The 19,625-nt window shown below is 43.0% G+C and overlaps 1 protein-coding gene across 1 annotated transcript in view; it reads right to left on the reverse strand.

Annotated features, from left to right (window-relative positions):
• The window catches only part of piwil2 (piwi-like RNA-mediated gene silencing 2), a 142,310-nt gene that overhangs the window by 26,574 nt on the left and 96,111 nt on the right, over positions 1-19,625 (reverse strand). The window contains exons 19-22 of the mRNA XM_073061751.1: positions 11,970-12,058; positions 8,047-8,152; positions 2,533-2,789; positions 987-1,094 (exon numbers count right to left, since the gene is read on the reverse strand). Coding sequence (XP_072917852.1) covers positions 987-1,094; positions 2,533-2,789; positions 8,047-8,152; positions 11,970-12,058 — 560 coding nt within the window. The remainder of the gene's footprint in view (positions 1-986; positions 1,095-2,532; positions 2,790-8,046; positions 8,153-11,969; positions 12,059-19,625) is intronic.

The following is a 19,625-nucleotide window of genomic DNA, read 5'->3' on the forward strand; positions in this document are numbered from 1 at the left end:
TACTACAGTTGTCTGCTATCACTCTGAAGATTTGCTTCTCCAGATCTCGCTGACTATAATCTCTTGTGTCTGTGACACAACCCCATTAATGTGGTCATACCTTTCCTGTTTCTCAGCTCCACGCATATGGCCTTGGAACACAAGCCCTCTAATCTGTCCTGCCTGTGCACTGCTGTAACATTTTCCCTGATTAGCAATGCCATCCCCCACCCTTCATCCCTCTGCCTCTATCACGTCTGAAACATCGGAACCCTAGAACATTGAGCTGCCAGTCCTGCCCCTCCTGTAGCCAAGTTTTACTAATGGCTACAATGTCATAATTTCACGTGTCAATCCATGCCCTCAGCTCGTCAGCCTTCCCCACAACACTCCAAACCTGCTAAAGTTTTATGCATCTGCAATATGACTTTTCAAATGTTATACTCAGTGCCCTGACTGATGACAGCAAGCATGCTGTATAGAGTACTGTATAAGAATCTATTAACCAGCAAGCTTTTGGTCTCCCCTCTCGCTGTAGAAGGGCCGACACCTCTCTCTTCCTTGTTAGTGAGAGGGAGGGCCTGTGGCACGTTGAAGTGCTGGGTTATGGACGGTAGTTTTTGATGGACCTGGATCATGGTCTATTTGGGGGCTTTGCTATTTCTTGCTTGGTGGGTTTTTTTTTTGGGGGGGGGGGGAAGGGTTGTGCTTTGCTGATGCTTGTCATGGGAGGGAGGGCTTTGGGGTTCTAATATTTCTCTGTCATTCATTCTTTGGGGTTTTCTTCTGTTTTGTGGATGTCTGCAAAGAGTAAGAATTGCAGGTTGTATACTGTATACATTCTCTGATATTAAATTGAACCATTGAAATGTGGTAAATAATTCTATTAAACATTCTCTTCATCACAAGATTGATGTTAGACTTGCACGATGACAATCACCCAGTAACGTGAGAAATTATAAATCTTATTTAATTTGTGCTTCCTCCACTACCATCTTCCAACTTACCTCTGAACGTGGTCGGGGCTGAGGTTCATAGTGTTGAGCAAACATATATAACGCGTAGGAGTCGCACAACCTCGTTGAACAGCATGTGCCAGCAGGAAGAATTCAAACCTTCAAAACAGGAAAAAGCACAACGAATACCATGCAGTTTATGCTTCAGAGAAAGCCGTCAATTACCTAATAGTTGCTGAAAAACTAATGAGGAATGGTATTTAAAGTACCTTCCAGAAGCTCCTGCGATTGGCCAGCACACAAGTCTACATTTGTACTGATCAATCCAAACAGTGGGGTAGAGTAGCGTAATGTTATTACAGTGCCAACATCCTAGGCTCAGTTCCTGCTGCTGTTAAAAAGGAGTTTGTACGTTCTCCCTGTGACTGCATTGGCTCCCTCTCACATTCCAACGACATGTGGGTCAGTAGGTTTAATTGGTCACAAGGGTGTAAATGGCATAAAAGAGCCTGTTACTATGCTGTATAATCCAGCTGGTGCAGCTACTGCCTCACACTGCGGGTTCAATCCCAACCCCATGGTGCTATTGAGAGGGGTTCGGATGTTCTCCCTGTGTGCTCCAGTTTCATCCCACAAGGGTGACTACTTTCAATGGCTGCTGTAAACTACCCAGTATGTGTAGGTGAGGGGTTACATGAGGATAGAGGGTGTTGGGAGAATGGAAAAAAAAGGGGGACTTAGGCAAGATGGTGTAAAATGGATAGCAGATGGTTAGGATCAACTTTATTCACTATATTTCATTTACATGTATTAGGAATTTGGTGTGGTGTGTTGTTCAGAGAACAGGCAACAGAAAACAACATAAAAATAAAAATTATGTATAAAAAATAAAGCCAGAAGTTAAAGTAAAATAAGAATCATGTAAAAAGATAGAGTGAGGTTAAAGCACAGCTTTGGTGGGCTCAAGACCATAAGACGAAGGAGCAGAATCAGGCCACTCGGCCCAACAAGTCTGCCCCGTCACTTAATTTTCTCCCTCAACCCCATTCTCCTTCCTTCTCCCCGTGACCTTTGACAACTTTACTTATCAAGAAACTATCAAACTCCGCTTTAGATATATCCAATGACTTGGCCTCCACAGTTGTCTGTGGCAATGAATTCCACAGATTCACCACCCTCTGACTAAAGAAACTCCTCCTTTCTCCATTCTAAAGGGGTGCCCTTCTATTGAGGCTGCGCCCTTTGGTCCTAGACCCACCCACTATTGGAAGAGTCTCCATGAAGGGCCTGTATCTATGACCTGATCTCTGCACTTTGACAGCAAACGGACATTACCAGATACAGATTGTTTTGCACTGGACAAGTTTTCATGCAGACCACCAGGATTCTGCAACACACAAGGCACAAAATCATAGTTCCATCGCCCAACACCAGATTTCGCAGCTAATGGCAGGGTACTGCTTTCTCTTCATCTTGCATCGTGGAGCGTCCTTTATTGCGAGAACCAAGTGCTAGGACAGCAAGAACCACAAGGCTCCATCAAGACCCTCTTGACAACCACAGCAGGAGTGTGAAACATTCAAAGAGTGAAGCTCACCATTCCTGACTGATGACAGTGTGATCCAGCACAGTACCAGGAAGTGGAACCTCTAGTCTCCCTGACTTGCCCTTGGTGTACAGGTTGGTGGCAACCCTCTTCTGTACCACAACCAGTGTCATCTTTGGGTGGTAGTCGGGGAACACCTCAAAGCATCTCAGGAGCTGTGGAATCTCGTAATCCTTCACAGCACTCAACATGCTGTCCGATACTCCATCCCGATACATGGCAATCTTCGCTGGTAGGCAGTGGTTTATCTGTAAAATGTTAGAACTAAACGTTAGAATTAAAGCTGAGCAGTATCTTCAACTGACACCTGTACAATGAGAATGAATGAATGAGCATGCACACTTACACACACTTCTGTGTGGTGCAGTTATCCAACTGAGGTTCACAAGGAAGGTCCCAGGAATGAAAGAGTTAACGTATCAAAAGTGGTTTGATAGCTCTGGGCCTATATTCATTATAGTTTAGAAGAATGAAAGGGGATCACATGAAAACCTACCAAATACTGAAAGGCCAAGATAGAGTGGGCAAGATGTTTCCAATAGTGGGTGGGTCTAGGACCAGAAGGCACAGCCTCAATAGAAGGACAATCCTTTACAACAGAGATGAGTAGGAATTTCTTTAGCCAGAGGGAGGTAAATCTGTGGAATTCATTGCCACAGACAGCTATGGAAGCTAAGTCATTGGGTATCTCTAAAGCGGACGTTGATATGTTTTTGATTAAGGGTGTCAAAAGTTACGAGAAGAAGGCAGGAGAATGGACTGAGGGGGATAAATCAATAATGATGGAATGGTGGAGCAGACTCAGTGGGCTGCATGGTCTAATTCTGCTCCTAGGTCTGATTGCATCTCTCTGCCAATCGCATACAGTGCTCAAGCCAACTGGGTGCAAGTGTGCATTGACGCAAGAGTGAGTTAGTGAAAGTGGGGAAGGAGATATTGAAGATGAGAATGTGTTGCCCTTAAGGCATTTATTTAGCTTTATTACATTTTTGCTTTGAATAATTCATTTTAATTATTTTCTAATTAAGGTTGATAACTACGTTGCAGTTGTTGAAGGTAAATTCATTATCTGTGATGTATCGTGGCATGTGATGACATCACACCTGGTTTCACTGCGTCTTGTGAGTAAATACTGGTTTGGAGAAACGGGAAGGCGGGGGCTTGTGTGTGCAGGAGCAACGTGAGAAAAGTTCCATTTCTATGCACTAAGAAACATCATAGAAGCAACGTCGTAAGTTCATATGACAGTTGATATGTTGAAGTAAAAATGTTAACGCTGATTCTGTTAAAAGAAATGACGGCTGATAAAGTTTACTTTCTTGTGCTATTGAAAGCGTTGCTAGAAAGCGTTGTGTTGAAGTGTATTTAAAATTGTTGATGGCGTAGGTAGATTCTGACTGTATGTTGTACTTTAATGAGACTTAAATGTAATATGGTTTGTTGTAGTTTTACTTTTACAAGTATTTATGATGTAAATGTGATGCCAAGAAGGAAACAGATACTGTATATATTTTGTATTGTTTTATCAACAGTTTTCACCATACGTTAATGTGGAAGAATGAACAGTAAATGGTTAGTCATACTGCGATCCTGTCCTCATTGGCTACAGTTTAACTTGGTGTTTAGTTTAGAGTTTCTACACCCTGCACGAGAACACTACAGAGAATATTCCTGATTAAGTGATAGAACCATGAAGCACAGAAACACACCCTTCAGCCATCTAGTGTGTTTTAAACTATTATTCTGCCTAGCCAACTGACCTGCACCTGGTGAAACAAACAATACATTCTAAGTACAGCGGCTTCTAAAAGTATTCATCCCCCAACACTTTGTTCATATAAATGAGTATATAACTGGGAATTCTGATCAATTTAACTGAGAATTTTTATTTGCGAATCACAGGCTCCTTTTTTCCCCCCATAGAGCCCACCCCCCAAAAAACAGGGAAAATTGTAAAGTGTGGAAAACAAAAAATTCAAAAACTGAAATAGCAGCAGTTCAAAAGAACTCACACCCACCCACTGCTTCCCCCCCCCCCCCCCAACCGACCCCACTCAGTACTTAGTTGAACCACCCCTCACAGCTATTATAGCCCGTAATCTTTTTGGACAAGTTTCTTTCAGTTTTACACAACATTATAGAGCGACAGGTAATGTTGCAGTTATATAGGACCCTGGTAAGATCCCACTTGCAGTACTGTGCTCAGTTCTGGTTGCCTCACTACAGGAAGGATGTGGAAGCCATAGAAAGGGTGCAGAGGAGATTTACAAGAATGTGGCCTGGATTGGGGAGCATGCGCCTTATGAGAATAGGTTGAGTGAATTCGCCTTTTCTCCTTGGAGTGACAGAGGATGAGAGGTGACCTGATAGAGGTGTACAAGATGAAAGGAATTGATCGTGTGGATAGTCAGAGGCTTTTTCTAGGGCTGAAATGGTTGCCACAAGAGGACACACGTTTAAGGTGCAGGGGAGTAGGTACAGAGGAGATGTCAGGGGTAAGTTTTTTCACTCAGAGAATGGTGAGAATGTGGAATGGGCTGCTGGCAACGGTGGTGGAGGCAGATATGATAGGGTCTTTTAAGAGACTTTTGGATAGGTACAGAGCTTAAAAAAAATAGAGAGCCATGGGTAAGCCTAGTAATTTCTAAGGTAGGGCATGTTCAACACAACTTTGTGGGCCAAAGAGATTGTATTGTGCTGTAGGTTTTCTATGTTTCTAAGATTTGGTTATTCCACCCTGTAAAATTACTCAAGTTGTATCAGGTTATTTGGGGAGTGGTACTGGACAGCAATCTTGAGGTCTTGCCAGAGATGTTTGATCAGGTTAAGGTGAGGACTCTGACTGGGCCACTGAAGGACATCAATTTTCTCCTTTTGAAGCCACTCCATGATAGCTCTGGCAGTGAGCTTTGGGTCAATGTCCTGCTGAAAGAAACTTCCTTTCCAGTTTCTGGCAGAGGCTAGCAGGTTTTTAATCTAGGATCTCTCTGCATTTATCAGCATTCATCTTCTCATCAATCCCGACCAGATTTCCAGTCTCTACTGCTGAAAAACATCCCTATAGCATTATGCTACCTGCACCATATTTTACAGTATGAATGGTATTACCTGGCTGCTGTGCAGTATTAGTTTTACATCACACATTCCGCTTAGTGTCGAGGCCAATAAAATTCCACTTTAGGCTCTTCCCACCACAAGATGAAATATTTATTCATGAACTCAAAATCATGTGATCTTCCAATTTTCTACGTCAACAAATTGGGTGAGTTGGTAAGGTAATATGCAGTATTGCATCTGAGGAAAGTTAGTGTAGTAATTACAAAGAGGATACATACTTTTTCAGCCTTAATTTATAGTGAATTGTTGACAGGTTTTGGAATGTTTCTTTTGATTTAACATGATGCACAATGTTTTGTAGATTAGCTCAAAAATCTTACCTCAGTATATTTTAAATTTAGAAAATGAGACAGCAAAGTGTGAAAATAGTTGTGAGCTGAATACTTTTCCAAGTCATTGTGTTGATATTTCCAAGTTCAGCTTACCACAGTTATGTTTCCCCTGCTGGCAATCCTTTTTTTGATGGATATAACTAACTATTCACTGAGTATCGAGGGACTCAGGGATGTGTCTCATAGATCAAATGATCCCAGAGTTTGATCCTGAAATCTGCACTTCATTTTTGAGTTATCCCTGGGCACTCCAGTTTTTCCCCCACTCCCAAAGACCTGGCAGTTAGTAGTTTAACTGGCCACTGTGAACTATCCCTAGCTTGTGGGTGAGTGGTACATTCAAAAGGCATATGGGGAGAATCAAATAAGGTGGGATTCATGTTAGTGGTTCTCTGAAGGCCAGCATGGATTCAATAGGCTGAATAGCCTACACGAGGAAATCTGCAGATGCTGGAAATTCAAGCAACAAAAGGGTCTCAGCCTGAAATGTCGACACTGCTTCTCCTCATAGATGCTGCCTGGCCTGCTGTGTTCCACCAGCATTTTGTGTGTGTGGCTGAATAGCCTGTTTCTCTGCTATTTCAAAGATCCCACCATAAGTATTTTAACTAACTGGTGTTCACCAGTGATGGAACACTAAATGTAATCCTAACAATGACAAAGCGCAAAACGAAGGCATTCCGCTGAAAGCAGTCAGGCACGAGGCACATCCCCAGAGCCGCTGACACCTGACTGCATTGCCAGATCCAGTTCAAACCCAACCAAGTCTGTTGATAACAACGATGACAGCATACTGAGAGCAGGCTGGCAGAATGGGGTGAGGTTAACAACTTGAATCTCAACATGGATGTGATCAAAGAAGTGATTATGGACTACAGCATATATGTCAAACTCAAGGCCCGCGGTGGAATTATCTTTGGCTTGCGAGATAATATCTAATTACTATTAAAGCTGGCCCCAGTAATCGAAGCGCCTATGGCGTTTGATATGGCTAATGCTGAGTTTATTCAGGTACCAGGTTTTCAGGGTTTTTAGTGTTTATTTGGCAGTCTTGCTCGGCAGTCTTCTTCATAAGAAACGGAATTTGTAAAGTGAAACACTTTGTAGTTATAGCAGAGACTGAGACACATGAGAGCAGGCTGAAAAAACGGAGGCAACGAAAGTTGCGTTCGCACGCGTCCGACTGATCCGGCCCGCATGAAGCTGCATTTTGCTCAATCCGGCCTGTGACCTAAAATGAGTTTGACACCCCTGGACTACAGGAAGATGCAGGCCCACCAAGGTCCTAGGATGCACATAATGGAAGATTTCACCTAGTCCCTCAACACCATATCTTTGGTCAATAAAGAATAGCAGCATCTCCAGCTCCTGAGGAGATTGAGGTAAGTGAGGCTTCTCCCCCACCCCCCAACCATTCTAACCCGTTTTATTACAAGGGCATCACTGGGAGTGTCCTGACCAGTTGCATCATAGTCTGGTACGGGAATTGCAAATCATCCTATCGCAAATCCCTACAAAGGGTTCCAAGGACTGCTGAGAGGATTATCGAGGTCTCTCTTCCACCCATCAGAGATATTTATTAGGAGCACTGAGTACCTCAGCATTGTCGATGATCACTCTCATCCATCCAACAATCTCTGACCCCCTACCATCAGGCAGGAGGTACCATAGCATTAGGACAAGAACTGTTTGGATGGGAAACAGCTTCTGCCCCCAGGCTGTGAGACTACTAACTCCCTGCCACCACCTGGGTCTCATTACGTACAAAGCACCTGTAGCATTACAGTGTTTTCTTTCTAACATGTAAATGCATCTTATTATTTGTGAAAATTTACTTCATGTGTTATGTTATATATAGTGTTGTGCACCTTGGTTTGGAGGAACATGTTTCGATTGACGGTATACATGTGTACGGTTGAATGGCAATAAACTGAACTTGAACAGATGAGTGAATCAGACGGAGTAGCTCTCATCCAGTCTCACTGCACGTGCAATCTCCAACAGTACTTTGATAAGCACATTCTATTCCTTTGCTTGTTGGAATACAAATTGTTACCTCATGATATTTCTTCAAGGATGCCACCATACAGATCTTTAAGCCACTGATGATTTCCTCCTCAGGCATCTGGAACGTCACCCTTGAAAACCACTTGGTCATTGACCTTGGAGCAGGAACAGGCCAGATATATCAATTCATTATCCACATTTAACCAGCATCACACACTGGCTGTTTGTCAGTCATTATTTTCAGTATGTATAGATTTTCTCATAAATTTTATTGTATTTATAAGGCCATACGACAGGAACAAATCAGGCCATCCAGCCCATTTAGTTTGCTCCACCATTCTATCATAGTGGATCTTGATTCCTTTCATCCCCATTCCCTCATTATTTTCCTGTAAATGCCTACAAGAAAATGAATCTCAAGGTAAAATGTGGTGACATTAATAATAAATAATGAGTTACGACTAGTCGCAGTACACATTAGGCACAGGCCAGCTAGTCCATGAGCAGCCAGACGCCCAGACAACTGGTCAGCCTATGACTACAGAATGAGTTCAAATCCCACAACAGCAGGGCTATTAAAATTTGAATGAGTTTGCAAAGACCGACAAGCATCTGTAATAGTGATCAATGTATCTGTTGGATTGTCACCAAACTCATCCACCCTGGACACTCTCTCTTCCCCCCTCTCCCATTGGACAGAAGATCTAAAAGCCTGAAAGCACATAATAGCTAGCTCAAGGACAGCTTCTATCTCACTGTTACAAGACTATTGGATGGTCCTCTTGTATGATAAAATGGACCTGTGACTTCACAATCTATCTTGTTATGGCCTTGTAACTCAATGTCTACCTGCTCTGCTCTTTCTGAAGCTGTTACACTGTCCTGCACATTGTTGGTGTGACAACAATAAACTATTTCCAGCATCTCCTTCTAGCAATTCACAATAATTATTTTGCTTTCCATCCAGATGTCCTCCAGAAACAGACCCAAGCTTTGCCACAGCAACAGATGAGATGGTGCACAGGAAGAAACAATCCAAAGCTGTGCTGGAGGCCTCCCCGTAGAAACAATATTTTTTGGCTAATAATATTGGGGTCGGCATTGAGAACCACATCGGTGGCACACAGAAGCCTGTGTATGATGCAGAAAGACCAAACTACTGAGCAAACTATCCATCTGCTTGAGGTCCACAACAATTATCCCCAGAATGAATGGATTAATGTATGAGCAGCATTTGATGGTTCTGGGCCTGTACTTGCTGGAGTTTAGAAGAATGAGGGGGATCTCATTGAAGCCTACTGAAAGGCATGGACGTGGAGAGGATGGTTCCTATAGTGGGGGGAGACTAGGGCCAGAGGGCACAGTCTCAGAATAGAACCTTTGATTTAGCCTATGACAGTGGTGTCATCAGGAAACATGCATATGGCATTGGAGTGGTGCTTAGCCATACAGATGCTAGTGTAAAGCAAGTGGAGAAGGGAGGTAAGCACAGAGCCTAGAGTGCACGTGCTGATGGAGTTCAGGGAGGAGAGGCTGTTGCCAATCTGAACTGACCAGAGTCTGCAAGTGAGGAAACAGAGGGTTCAATTGCAGAAAGAGCTATTGAGGCCAAGGCCTTGGAGCTTGTTGATTAGTTTTGATGGCACGATGGTACTGAATGCTGAGCTGTAGTCAATAAAGAGCATCCTGATGTATGCACCTTTGCTGTCCAGATATTCCAGGATTGAGTGAAGAGCCAACGTGATGGCATCTGCTGTGGACCTGTCCTGGTAGGCAAATTGGAACAGATCCAAGTTGCTTCTCAGGCAAGGGGTGACCTCTCTAACCTCTTAAAGCACTTCATCACAGTGAATGACAGATTTCTAATTAGTCTGGGCATCAAAGGTTATGGAGAGTAGACAGGAGAATGGGTTTGAGAGGGAAAATGGATCAGCCATGATGAAATGGCAAAGCAGACTTGATGGGCTGAATGGCCTAATCTGCTCTTGTATCATCTCATTGATCATTTAATCTCTCCTGATATTTACTCAAGGTCACTTTGTGTTTGTTTACATTTCGGCATCTTCAAAGCTCTTTATTTTCAGTATCTTAATTCTCATGAAAGGCCCTGACATTCAGAACACCTGTTGCTCTTTCTAGCATTTAGTCTCTACATATGTAAGCATTTTTCTATCAGCAAAGTCCTAGCATTTTGTTTTTATTTTACAATCTATTACTACAGTTCAGTAAGAGCAAGGCATTGCTGAAGAGCAAGAGCAATGCTGAAGTGCAAGAATGCTGACTACCTGAAGATTGTCTAACAACACTTTGTCTACTTCCTCAGGATATCTTGGTGAGACCACACCCGGAATAGTGTACAAACGTCTTTTCTCCCTATCTAAGGATTTACTAGAGCTCTAGGAAATGCAGGAGAACGTCACCAGACTGATTGGGACTGGGCAGAGCTTAAGGGGCACATTTACTGAGAGAAGTGATTAACACAAAGAACAGTTCAGGCCCTTCGGCTCACAATGTTGTACCGATCTTTTAATCTATTCCAATATTAATCTAACCCTTCCCTCCCACATAGCCCTTCATTTTTCTTTAATCCATGTGCCTGTCTTAGGAGTTTCTTAAATATCCCTAATTATCCAACTCAACCAGCATCTCTGGCTGTTTGTTCCATGTACCCACCACTCTGTAAAACAAAACTTGCCTCTGACATCCATCCTGTACTTTCCTCCAATCACCATAAAACTATGTCCCCTCCTTTTAGCTATTTCCACTCTGAGAAAGTCACTGGCTATCCACTAGATCTACGGCTCTTATCTTGTACATCTCTGTCAAGGGTGGAAGGTTGCATAAACTCTGGGTTATAAACTCCAGAGCTTCAGAAATTAAAATCAGAATCAGGTCTAATAACTCCAGTATATGTTGTGAAATTTGTTAACAATGGCAGCAACACGATTCAATACATGATAATATAGAAATGAAAGTAAATCAATTACATAAGCATATGTTATTAACTAGTTAAATTAAAAATAGTTCAAAAACAGAAATCATACAAGTGAGATAGTTTCTTGTGTTCAATGTCCATTTAGGAATTGGCTAGCAGAGGGGAATAAACTGTTCCTGCATCTCTGTGTGCCTTCACTTCCTTCAGTAACAATGAGAAGACGGCATGTCCTGGGTGATGGAGGTTGACCGTTTTCCCCTCTCTGCCACCCCAATCTTTTTTTGTGGAGTCAACCAACTCTCCCTCTCATACAGTTAACACTTGCTCCTCTCTCCTATCTGGGGATGGGAGACTGTGGCCTAGACTTTTCATCAGGACTGGAAAGGAAGGGAGCAGAACCAGAATAAGGTGGTAGAGGGGGAGCAGTGCAAGCTGGCAGGTGATAGGTGAGACCTGGTGAGAAGATCAGAACGCTTCATGGATCTTGAGCGGAGATAGTGTTGGTGGTGGAGGCAGGTGCATTAGGGATTTTTAAGAGACTCTTAGATGGGTACATACGTGAATGTGTAGGCAGAAGGGATTAGTATAGTTGGCTATTAGACGACTAATTGAACTGGTTTGGCACAACATTGAGGGTCAAAGGGCCTGCTCTATATTCTATGTTAACAGGGGAGGCAGAGACACGAGAACACAGAGGAATTTATACAGCCCCGAGGTGAGCACACTGATACACAGCAAGGTGGGAATGGGGCAAAACAACGCGACAAGCATATCAACAGGGGAAAAGGAATTAGGGGAGACAAAAGTATGAAACAACCACTGTACTGACAACTGAGTGGGAAGAGAATCTACATTCAACTCTGGGCTCTTCCTTCACTGACTGCAGGGTCAGAGGATCTCAGGATTTAAAGTGGTCTGGTCAGAGCCAATTTAGAATGTGCGCACAGGAAGAAAAACTGTTTGAGTAACTGCAGTGAATCAGAATCTGGTATACATCATGAAATCTCACTGGAAATAAAACAACAACAGGTACTTACTTATTTAAGCTGGCAACAAATCCAACAACAGACTGCTTTCCCCTAATGGGGTCATGGTACACATCCACTCCTACCACCATCAGCTGCTTCTAAAATGGGCCAGATGTACATAGAAATAACAGTCATTTAGACATCCAACTTAGACAAAGTAACCACAGTGACTAATATCAGAGAACAGAGGCCTATCACTTGATCCACAACGGGCTAAGTACATGTATTCAAGCTTCCCACCCTCCATCCTGAAGGGTCTAAAATACCTACCAGAGATTTGAACATAAAATCTCAGCTGAGACTCTGGAAACAACATTAAAGTGAATGTTACAAAACTTATATAAGCATCCGTTAGTCTCGTAAGACCATGGATTTGCGCCTTGGAAGGTTTCCAGGGTGCAGGCCTGGGCAGGGTTGTATGGGAAACCAGCAGTTGCCCAAGCTGCAAGCCTTCCCCTCTCCACACCACCAATGTTGTCCAAGGGAAGGACACTAGGACCCAAGCAACTTGGCATTGGTGTCGTTGCAGAGCAATTGTTGTTACGTGCCTTGCTCAAGGACACAACGCACTGCCTCAGTTGAGGCTCGAACCAGTGACCTTCAGATCACTAGACCTGATGCCTCATCCACTAGGCCACGTGCCAACACGTTACAAAACAGGTAGGTATTAAAACACCCCATGTCATTATTCATTAGCCCTTCAGTGTCTGGTCCAACGCTCCAATTGTGAGCGTGGTCCAGACTGGCCATGGCACTTCCAACAACACTGAATACACTATGAACTGTCTTCAATAGCTGAACAGCTAGCTCATTGCAAGGTCTTAAGATTGTGAGAATTCACCCATTCACCCACCTCTCTGTAACCCCAGCCACCACTACTTTAGTCACTTATGTGCAGACACAACTGTACCTAGCATCACTTTATGGACATACAATGTATATCAGAATCAGGTTTAACATCACTGACACGTTATGAAATTTGCCTTTGCAGTAGCAGCATAAAGCAGTACATAATAATAGAAAAACATTAAATTATAGTAAATATATATAAATTTTAAAAGATATTCATTTTTTAAAATCTTACATCCATCCCACAACATGCGGGAATAAAAATCTTATGACTCCATTTGCAGTGTACAGATATTTGAATTTATAAGTCTAAAAGCTTGTAGAAAGAAGCTGTCCTGTAGCCTGTTGGTTCTGGCTTTAGTGCTGTGGTAGCGTTCGCCAGACAGAAACAGCTGAAACAGTTTGTGGTTGGGGTGACTGGTGTCCCTGATGATCTTCTTCATGCACCTGCTGCTATAAATGTCCTCAATGGAGGTAAGTTCACATCCGCAGATGCACTGGGCTGTCTGTACCACTCTCTGCAGTGCTCAGCGACCAAAGTTGATGCAGTTCCCGTACCAGGCTGTGATACAGTCAGTCAGGATGCTCTCAATGGTGCCCCTGTAGAAGGTCTTGAAGATTTGGAGGCTCATGCCAAATTTCTTCGATTGCCTGAGGTAGAAGAGATGCTGTTATGTTTTTTTTTGTCACACAGCCAGTGTGTACAGTCCAGGTGAGATATTTGGTGATGTATATACCGAGGAACCTGAAATTGCTCACCCTCTCAAATGCAGTCCCATTGATGTTGATCTTGTCTCCGTTCTTTTGTTTCTTGGACATTGAGGAAGACGTTGTTATCTTGGCATTACTGTGTCAGGGTGTTAACCTCTCATCTGTCAGGCTGTCTCGTCACTGCTAGAAATAAGGCCTATCAACGTTGGGTCATCTGCGAATCTGATCAGCAGATTAGAGCTGTCTGCGTAAAGTGAGTATGGAGGGGATGTAGGACATAACCCTGAGGGGCATCTGTACTGAGGGTCAGAGATGAGGGAGCCCAGAACAGCATTCTAATGTTTGCATCCCTCTTCTCCAGGTGAGTGAGGACAGTGTGTAGTGCTGTGGCTATGGCATCATCGATAGACCAGTTCCATCAGTAAGCAATTTGTAGGAGGTACAGTGTGGGTGGTAGCACACTGCAGATGTAGTCTTTAACCAGCCTCTCAATGTTTTTGCTTATATTTGCAACAGGGTGCCAGTCATTCAAGCATGCTACCTTGGTTTTCTTAGGTACAGGGACAATGATAGACAATTTGAAACAGGAGAGCACACACTGGGAGTGTGTAGTTAAATTAAATAAGTTAAAAAAGTAGTGAGGTAGTGTTCATGGGTTCAATGCCCTTTCAGAAATTGGATGGCAGGGGAGAAGATGCAGTTCCTGAATCACTGAGTGTGTGCCTTCAGGCTTCTGTAGCTCCTTCCTGACAGTAACAATGAGAAGAGGGCATGTCCTGGGTGATGTGGGTCCTTAATGACGATGCCACCTTTATAAGGCATCTATATCAATGATCTGGATGATAATGCTGATCATACAAAGATTGGAGGTGTAATGGACAGTGAGGAAGGTTTTCAAAGCTTGCAGAGGGATCTGGACCAGCTGAAAAAATGGGCTGAAAAATGGCAGGTGGAGTTTAATACAGACAAGTGTGAAGTATTGCACTTTGGAAGGAAAAACCAAGGTAGACCATACAAGGTAAATGGTAGGGCACTGAGGAGTGCAGTAGAACAGAGGGATCTAGGAATACAGATACAAAATTTCCAAGAAGTGGCATCATAGATAGGGTAGTAAAGAGAGCTTTTGGTACCTTGGCCTTTATAAGTCAAAGTACTGAGCATAAGACTTGGAATGTTATGGTGAGGTTGTATAAGACACTGGTGAGGTCGAACTTGGAGTATTGTGTGCAGTTTTGGTCACTGAATTACAGGAAGGATATTAATAAGGTTGAAAGAGTGCAGAGAAGGTTTACAAGGATGTTACCAGGACTTGAGAAGCTGAGTTACAGAGAAAAGTTGAATAGGTTAGGACTTTATTCCCTGGAGCATAGAAGATTGAGGGGAGATTTGATAGAGGTATATAAAATTATGATGGGTATAGACAGAGTGAATGCAAGCAGGCTTTTTCCACTGAGACTAGGGGAGAAAAAAACCAGAGGACATGGGTTAAGGGTGAAGGGGGAAAAGTTTAAAGGGAACATTGGGAGGGGGCTTCTTCACACAGAGAGTGGTGGGGGAGTGGAATGAGATGCCAGATGAAGTGGTAAATGCAGGCTCACTTTTAACATTTAAGAAAAACTTGGACAGGTACACGGATGAGAGGTGTATGGAGGGATATGGTCCAGTTGCAGGTCAGTGGGACTAGGCAGAAAAACAGTTCGGCACAGCCAAGAAGGGCCAAAAGGCCTGTTTCTGTGCTGTAATGTTCTATGGTTCATTCCTTGAAGATGTCCTGGATACTACGGAGGCTAGTGCCCATGATGGATATATGCTATCTTACATATTTAAGCACTTACATATTAATTATTGTGCACTTTATCTCAATGTTGTCTTTTGTGCTGCATTGGATCCGGAGTAACAATTCATTCATTCTCCTTTGCACTTCAAGTCAAATTTATTGTCATTTAACTATATACATGCTTGTCACATAAATAATCATAATATACTGGAAATGACATTAAACGATTTTGAATTATCTCAGAAACACTTTCAGATTATAGTGAGGTTTTATGTCCTCTGGTTATCAATATGACCTCTCAGTACAAACATGGGAGAGAAATGGATGGTAGCCTGAAGAGGTGGCATGAGTGAGGCACAGTAACCCAAAATAGCAATGCAGTATATGCTGGTTCTTAAATTAATTGCTCAAATAAGAAGCAATCAAAACTTCAACTCTTCAATTCAGCTCTGTCATTGAACAAACTCAAATCTGGATTTCTAAAAGGTTTCCTCTGATTGACTCAACTGCTTCACAGTCAATGAGACTCAAGCAAGTTGGGAAAATCTTCAGGGAAGTGGGGAACTCAACCAGCCCATCAAGAGCACAAACCTCCCACCATCAAGGGCTTCTTCAAATATTCAGCTGGCAGTCCAGGAGCCTGAAAACGCACACTCAACATTTTGGGAACACTTCATTCCCCTTCATCAGAACCTGTGAATACTCAAAGGTCAAGTTTAATGACAAAGAAATGTATACAATATACATCCTGAAATGCCTTTTCTTCGCAAAACATCCACAAAAACAGAAATGCCCCAAAGAATGAGCGACAGTTAAACGTGAGAACCCCAAATTCCCCCCCCCAGCTCCCCCCTACCGTGTGTAAGCGGCAGCAAGCAACAATCTCCCTCCCCCCACCAGCAAAAATAAACACACATCGGTACAATCACTGAGCCACAGCAAAGACACAGACCTTGCAGTTATCCAAAAAGCTTTGCATTTCATCCAAATTTGACAACCCACAGGTTCTCTCTCTCTCTCTCTCCCTGGCAAAGGAGAGAGAGGTGTCCCCCATCTTCACAGCGAGTGGGAGACATAACAGCAACCCGCTGGTTTGCGATCTTAAAAGTCTGTTTCGTCGCTTTTCTCCCCCCTCACTATTTTGCATTACTTTTCACATTTCTTTTTGTAACTTATAGTATTTTAATACATTTCACTGTAATGCTGCAGGAAAACAAATTTCACAACTCATGTCAGCAATAATAAACCTGATTCTGATTTAGAAGCTGTAACGTGTGCAAATTAGTAGCCAACTTTTACACAACAAGCTCACTATCACTGCAAATAGGGGCTGGAGTAGATTGGAAGCCCCTTACCAGGTAGACATCTGATATGCAAACTTAATTGTTTAACCACTAACATGAGTAGTTCGAAGTTTTAATTTGTTCCTGAAGATTGGCATCTAATTGTAGCATGGTGGGGTGGGTTAAGTGCAGACTCTTTTGCTGTAAACTTATCCCACATAGCTAATAAGGATATGGCTCATCCACCACTCTCCTCTGCCAGAAGGATTTCACTTTGTTCCATCAAGTGCCTCTCTCCATCTGCCACAAAAAGCAGGATTTCCTGGTGGCCACCATTTCAATTCCTATTCCTGCTCCCTTTCCAACACATCGGTCCTACTGCCACGATGAGCCCAAACTCAGGCTGGAAGAGTAACACCTCATATTGCATCTGTGAAGCCTCCAAAATAATGGCACGAACATCGATTTCCCCCCTCCCCCTCTTTCTATTCTCTACGTTGTCACCCCTTCTCTTCTCCTCACCTGTCCATCACCTTCCTCTGGTACCATTCTTTCCACAGCCCACTCTCCTCTCCATTAAGATTCCTCCACCTACAGCCCTTTATCTCTCACATTGATCTCCCAGCTTCTCATTTTAACGACCCCTCCTCCACATTCTCCTTCACCTGGCTTCACCAATTGCATACTCCTCCCCTCCCAAGTCAGCTTGGCTTAAAATTGGAGGAGTGATATCTGAGTCTGCTGGAGGCAGACTGTCTGGGAGTGCAGGAATGTCTGCTGTAAGTGTGTGAGTGGGTGGGTGGGAATGGGGCTTGTTTTGTTGTTGCTCTGCTGAGCACTGTGGACACGCTATGATGACACATGCAGGCTGTCCCCAGCCCATCGTTAGATTGTGTAGGTTGTCAATGCAAATGATGCATTTCACTGTAGGTTTTAATGTACAATGAGTAAGTGAATGAGTGTGATTGGCAACTAAATATTCCTGGATTTAGTTGCTTCAGGTGTGATAGAGTAGGAGGGGCCAGAGGAGGAGGTGTTGCATTGCTTGTCCGAGAAAATCTTATGGCGGTGCTTTGGAAGGATAGATTACAGAGCTCCTCTAGGGAGGCTATTTGGGTGGAATTGAGGAATGGGAAAGGTGTAGTAACACTGATAGGAGTGTATTATAGGCCACCTAATGGGGAGCGTGAGTTGGAAGAGCAAATGTGTAAGGAGATAGCAGATATTTGTAGTAAACACAAGGTGGTGATTGTGGGAGATTTTAATTTTCCACACATAGATTGGGAAGCTCATTCTGTAAAAGGGCTGGATGGTTTAGAGTTTGTGAAATGTGTGCAGGATAGCTTTTTGCAACAATACATAGAAGTACCGACTAGAGATGGGGCAGTGTTGGATCTCCTGTTAGGGAATGCGATAGGTCAGCTGACAGATGTATGTGTTGGGGAGCACTTCGGGTCCAGTGATCACAATAGCATTAGCTTCAATATAATTATGGAGAAGGACAGGACTGGACCTAGAGTTGAGATTTTTGATTGGAGAAAGGCTAACTTTGAGGAGATGCGCAGGGATTTAGAGAGAGTGGAATGGGTCAAGTTGTTTTATGGGAAGGATGTAATAGAGAAATGGAGGTCATTTAAGGGTGAAATTATGAGGGTACAGAATCTTTATGTTCCTGTTCGGTTGAAAGGAAAGGTTAAAGGTTTGAAAGCGCCATGGTTTTCAAGGGATATTAGAAACTTGGTTCGAAAAAAGAGGGATGTCTACAATAGATATAGGCAGCATGGAGTAAAGGAATTGCTCGAGGAATATAAAGAATGTAAAAGGAAACTTAAGAAAGAGATTAGAAAAGCTAAAAGAAGTTACGAGTTTGGTTTGGCAAATAAGGTGGAAGTAAATCCGAAAGGCTTCTACAGTTATATTAAAAGCAAGAGGATAGTGAGGGATAAAATTGGTCCCTTAGAGAATCAGGGTGGTCAGCTATGTGTGGAGCCGAGGGAGATGGGAGAGATTTTGAACGATTTCTTCTCTTCGGTATTCACTAAGGAGAAGGATATTGAATGGTGTAAGGTGTGGGAAACAAGTAAGGAAGTTATGGAACCTATGACAATTAAAGAGGTGGAAGTACTGGCGCTTTTAAGAAATTTAAAAGTGGATAAATCTCCGGGTCCTGACCGGATATTCCCCAGGACCTTGAGGGAAGTTTGTGTAGAGATAGCAGGAGCTCTGACGGAGATCTTTCAGATGTCATTAGAAACAGGGATTGTGCCGGAGGATTGGCGTATTGCTCATGTGGTTCCATTGTTTAAAAAGGGTTCTAGAAGTAAGCCTGGCAATTATAGACCTGTCAGTTTGACATCAGTGGTGGGTAAATTAATGGAAAGTATTCTTAGAGATAGTATTTATAATTATCTGGATAGACAGGATCTGATTAGGAGTAGCCAGCATGGATTTGTGCATGGAAGGTCATGTTTGACAAACCTTATTGAATTTTTTGAAGTAGTTACGAGGAATGTTGACGAGGGTAAGGCAGTGGATGTAGTCTATATGGACTTCAGCAAGGCCTTTGACAAAGTTCCACATGGAAGGTTAGTTAAGAAGGTTCAGTCGTTAGGTATTAATGCTGGAGTAATAAAATGGATTCAACAGTGGCTAGATGGGAGATGCCAGAGAGTAGTGGTGGATAATTGTTTATCGGGATGGAGGCCGGTGACTAGCGGGGTGCCTCAGGGATCTGTTTTGGGCCCAATGTTGTTTGTAATATACATAAATGATCTGGATGATGGGGTGGTAAATTGGATTAGTAAGTATGCTGATGATACTAAGGTAGGAGGTGTTGTGGATAATGAGGTGGGTTTTCAAAGCTTGCAGGGAGATTTATGCCGGTTAGAAGAATGGGCTGAACGTTGGCAGATGGAGTTTAATGCTGAGAAGTGTGAGGTTCTACATTTTGGCAGGAATAATCCAAATAGAACATACAGGGTAAATGGTAGGGCATTGAGGAATGCAGTGGAACAGAGAGATCTAGGAATAACAGTGCATAGTTCC

This window comes from Hemitrygon akajei, chromosome 1 (assembly GCF_048418815.1).
Source record: "Hemitrygon akajei chromosome 1, sHemAka1.3, whole genome shotgun sequence".
In the NCBI taxonomy this organism is placed as follows: domain Eukaryota; kingdom Metazoa; phylum Chordata; class Chondrichthyes; order Myliobatiformes; family Dasyatidae; genus Hemitrygon; species Hemitrygon akajei.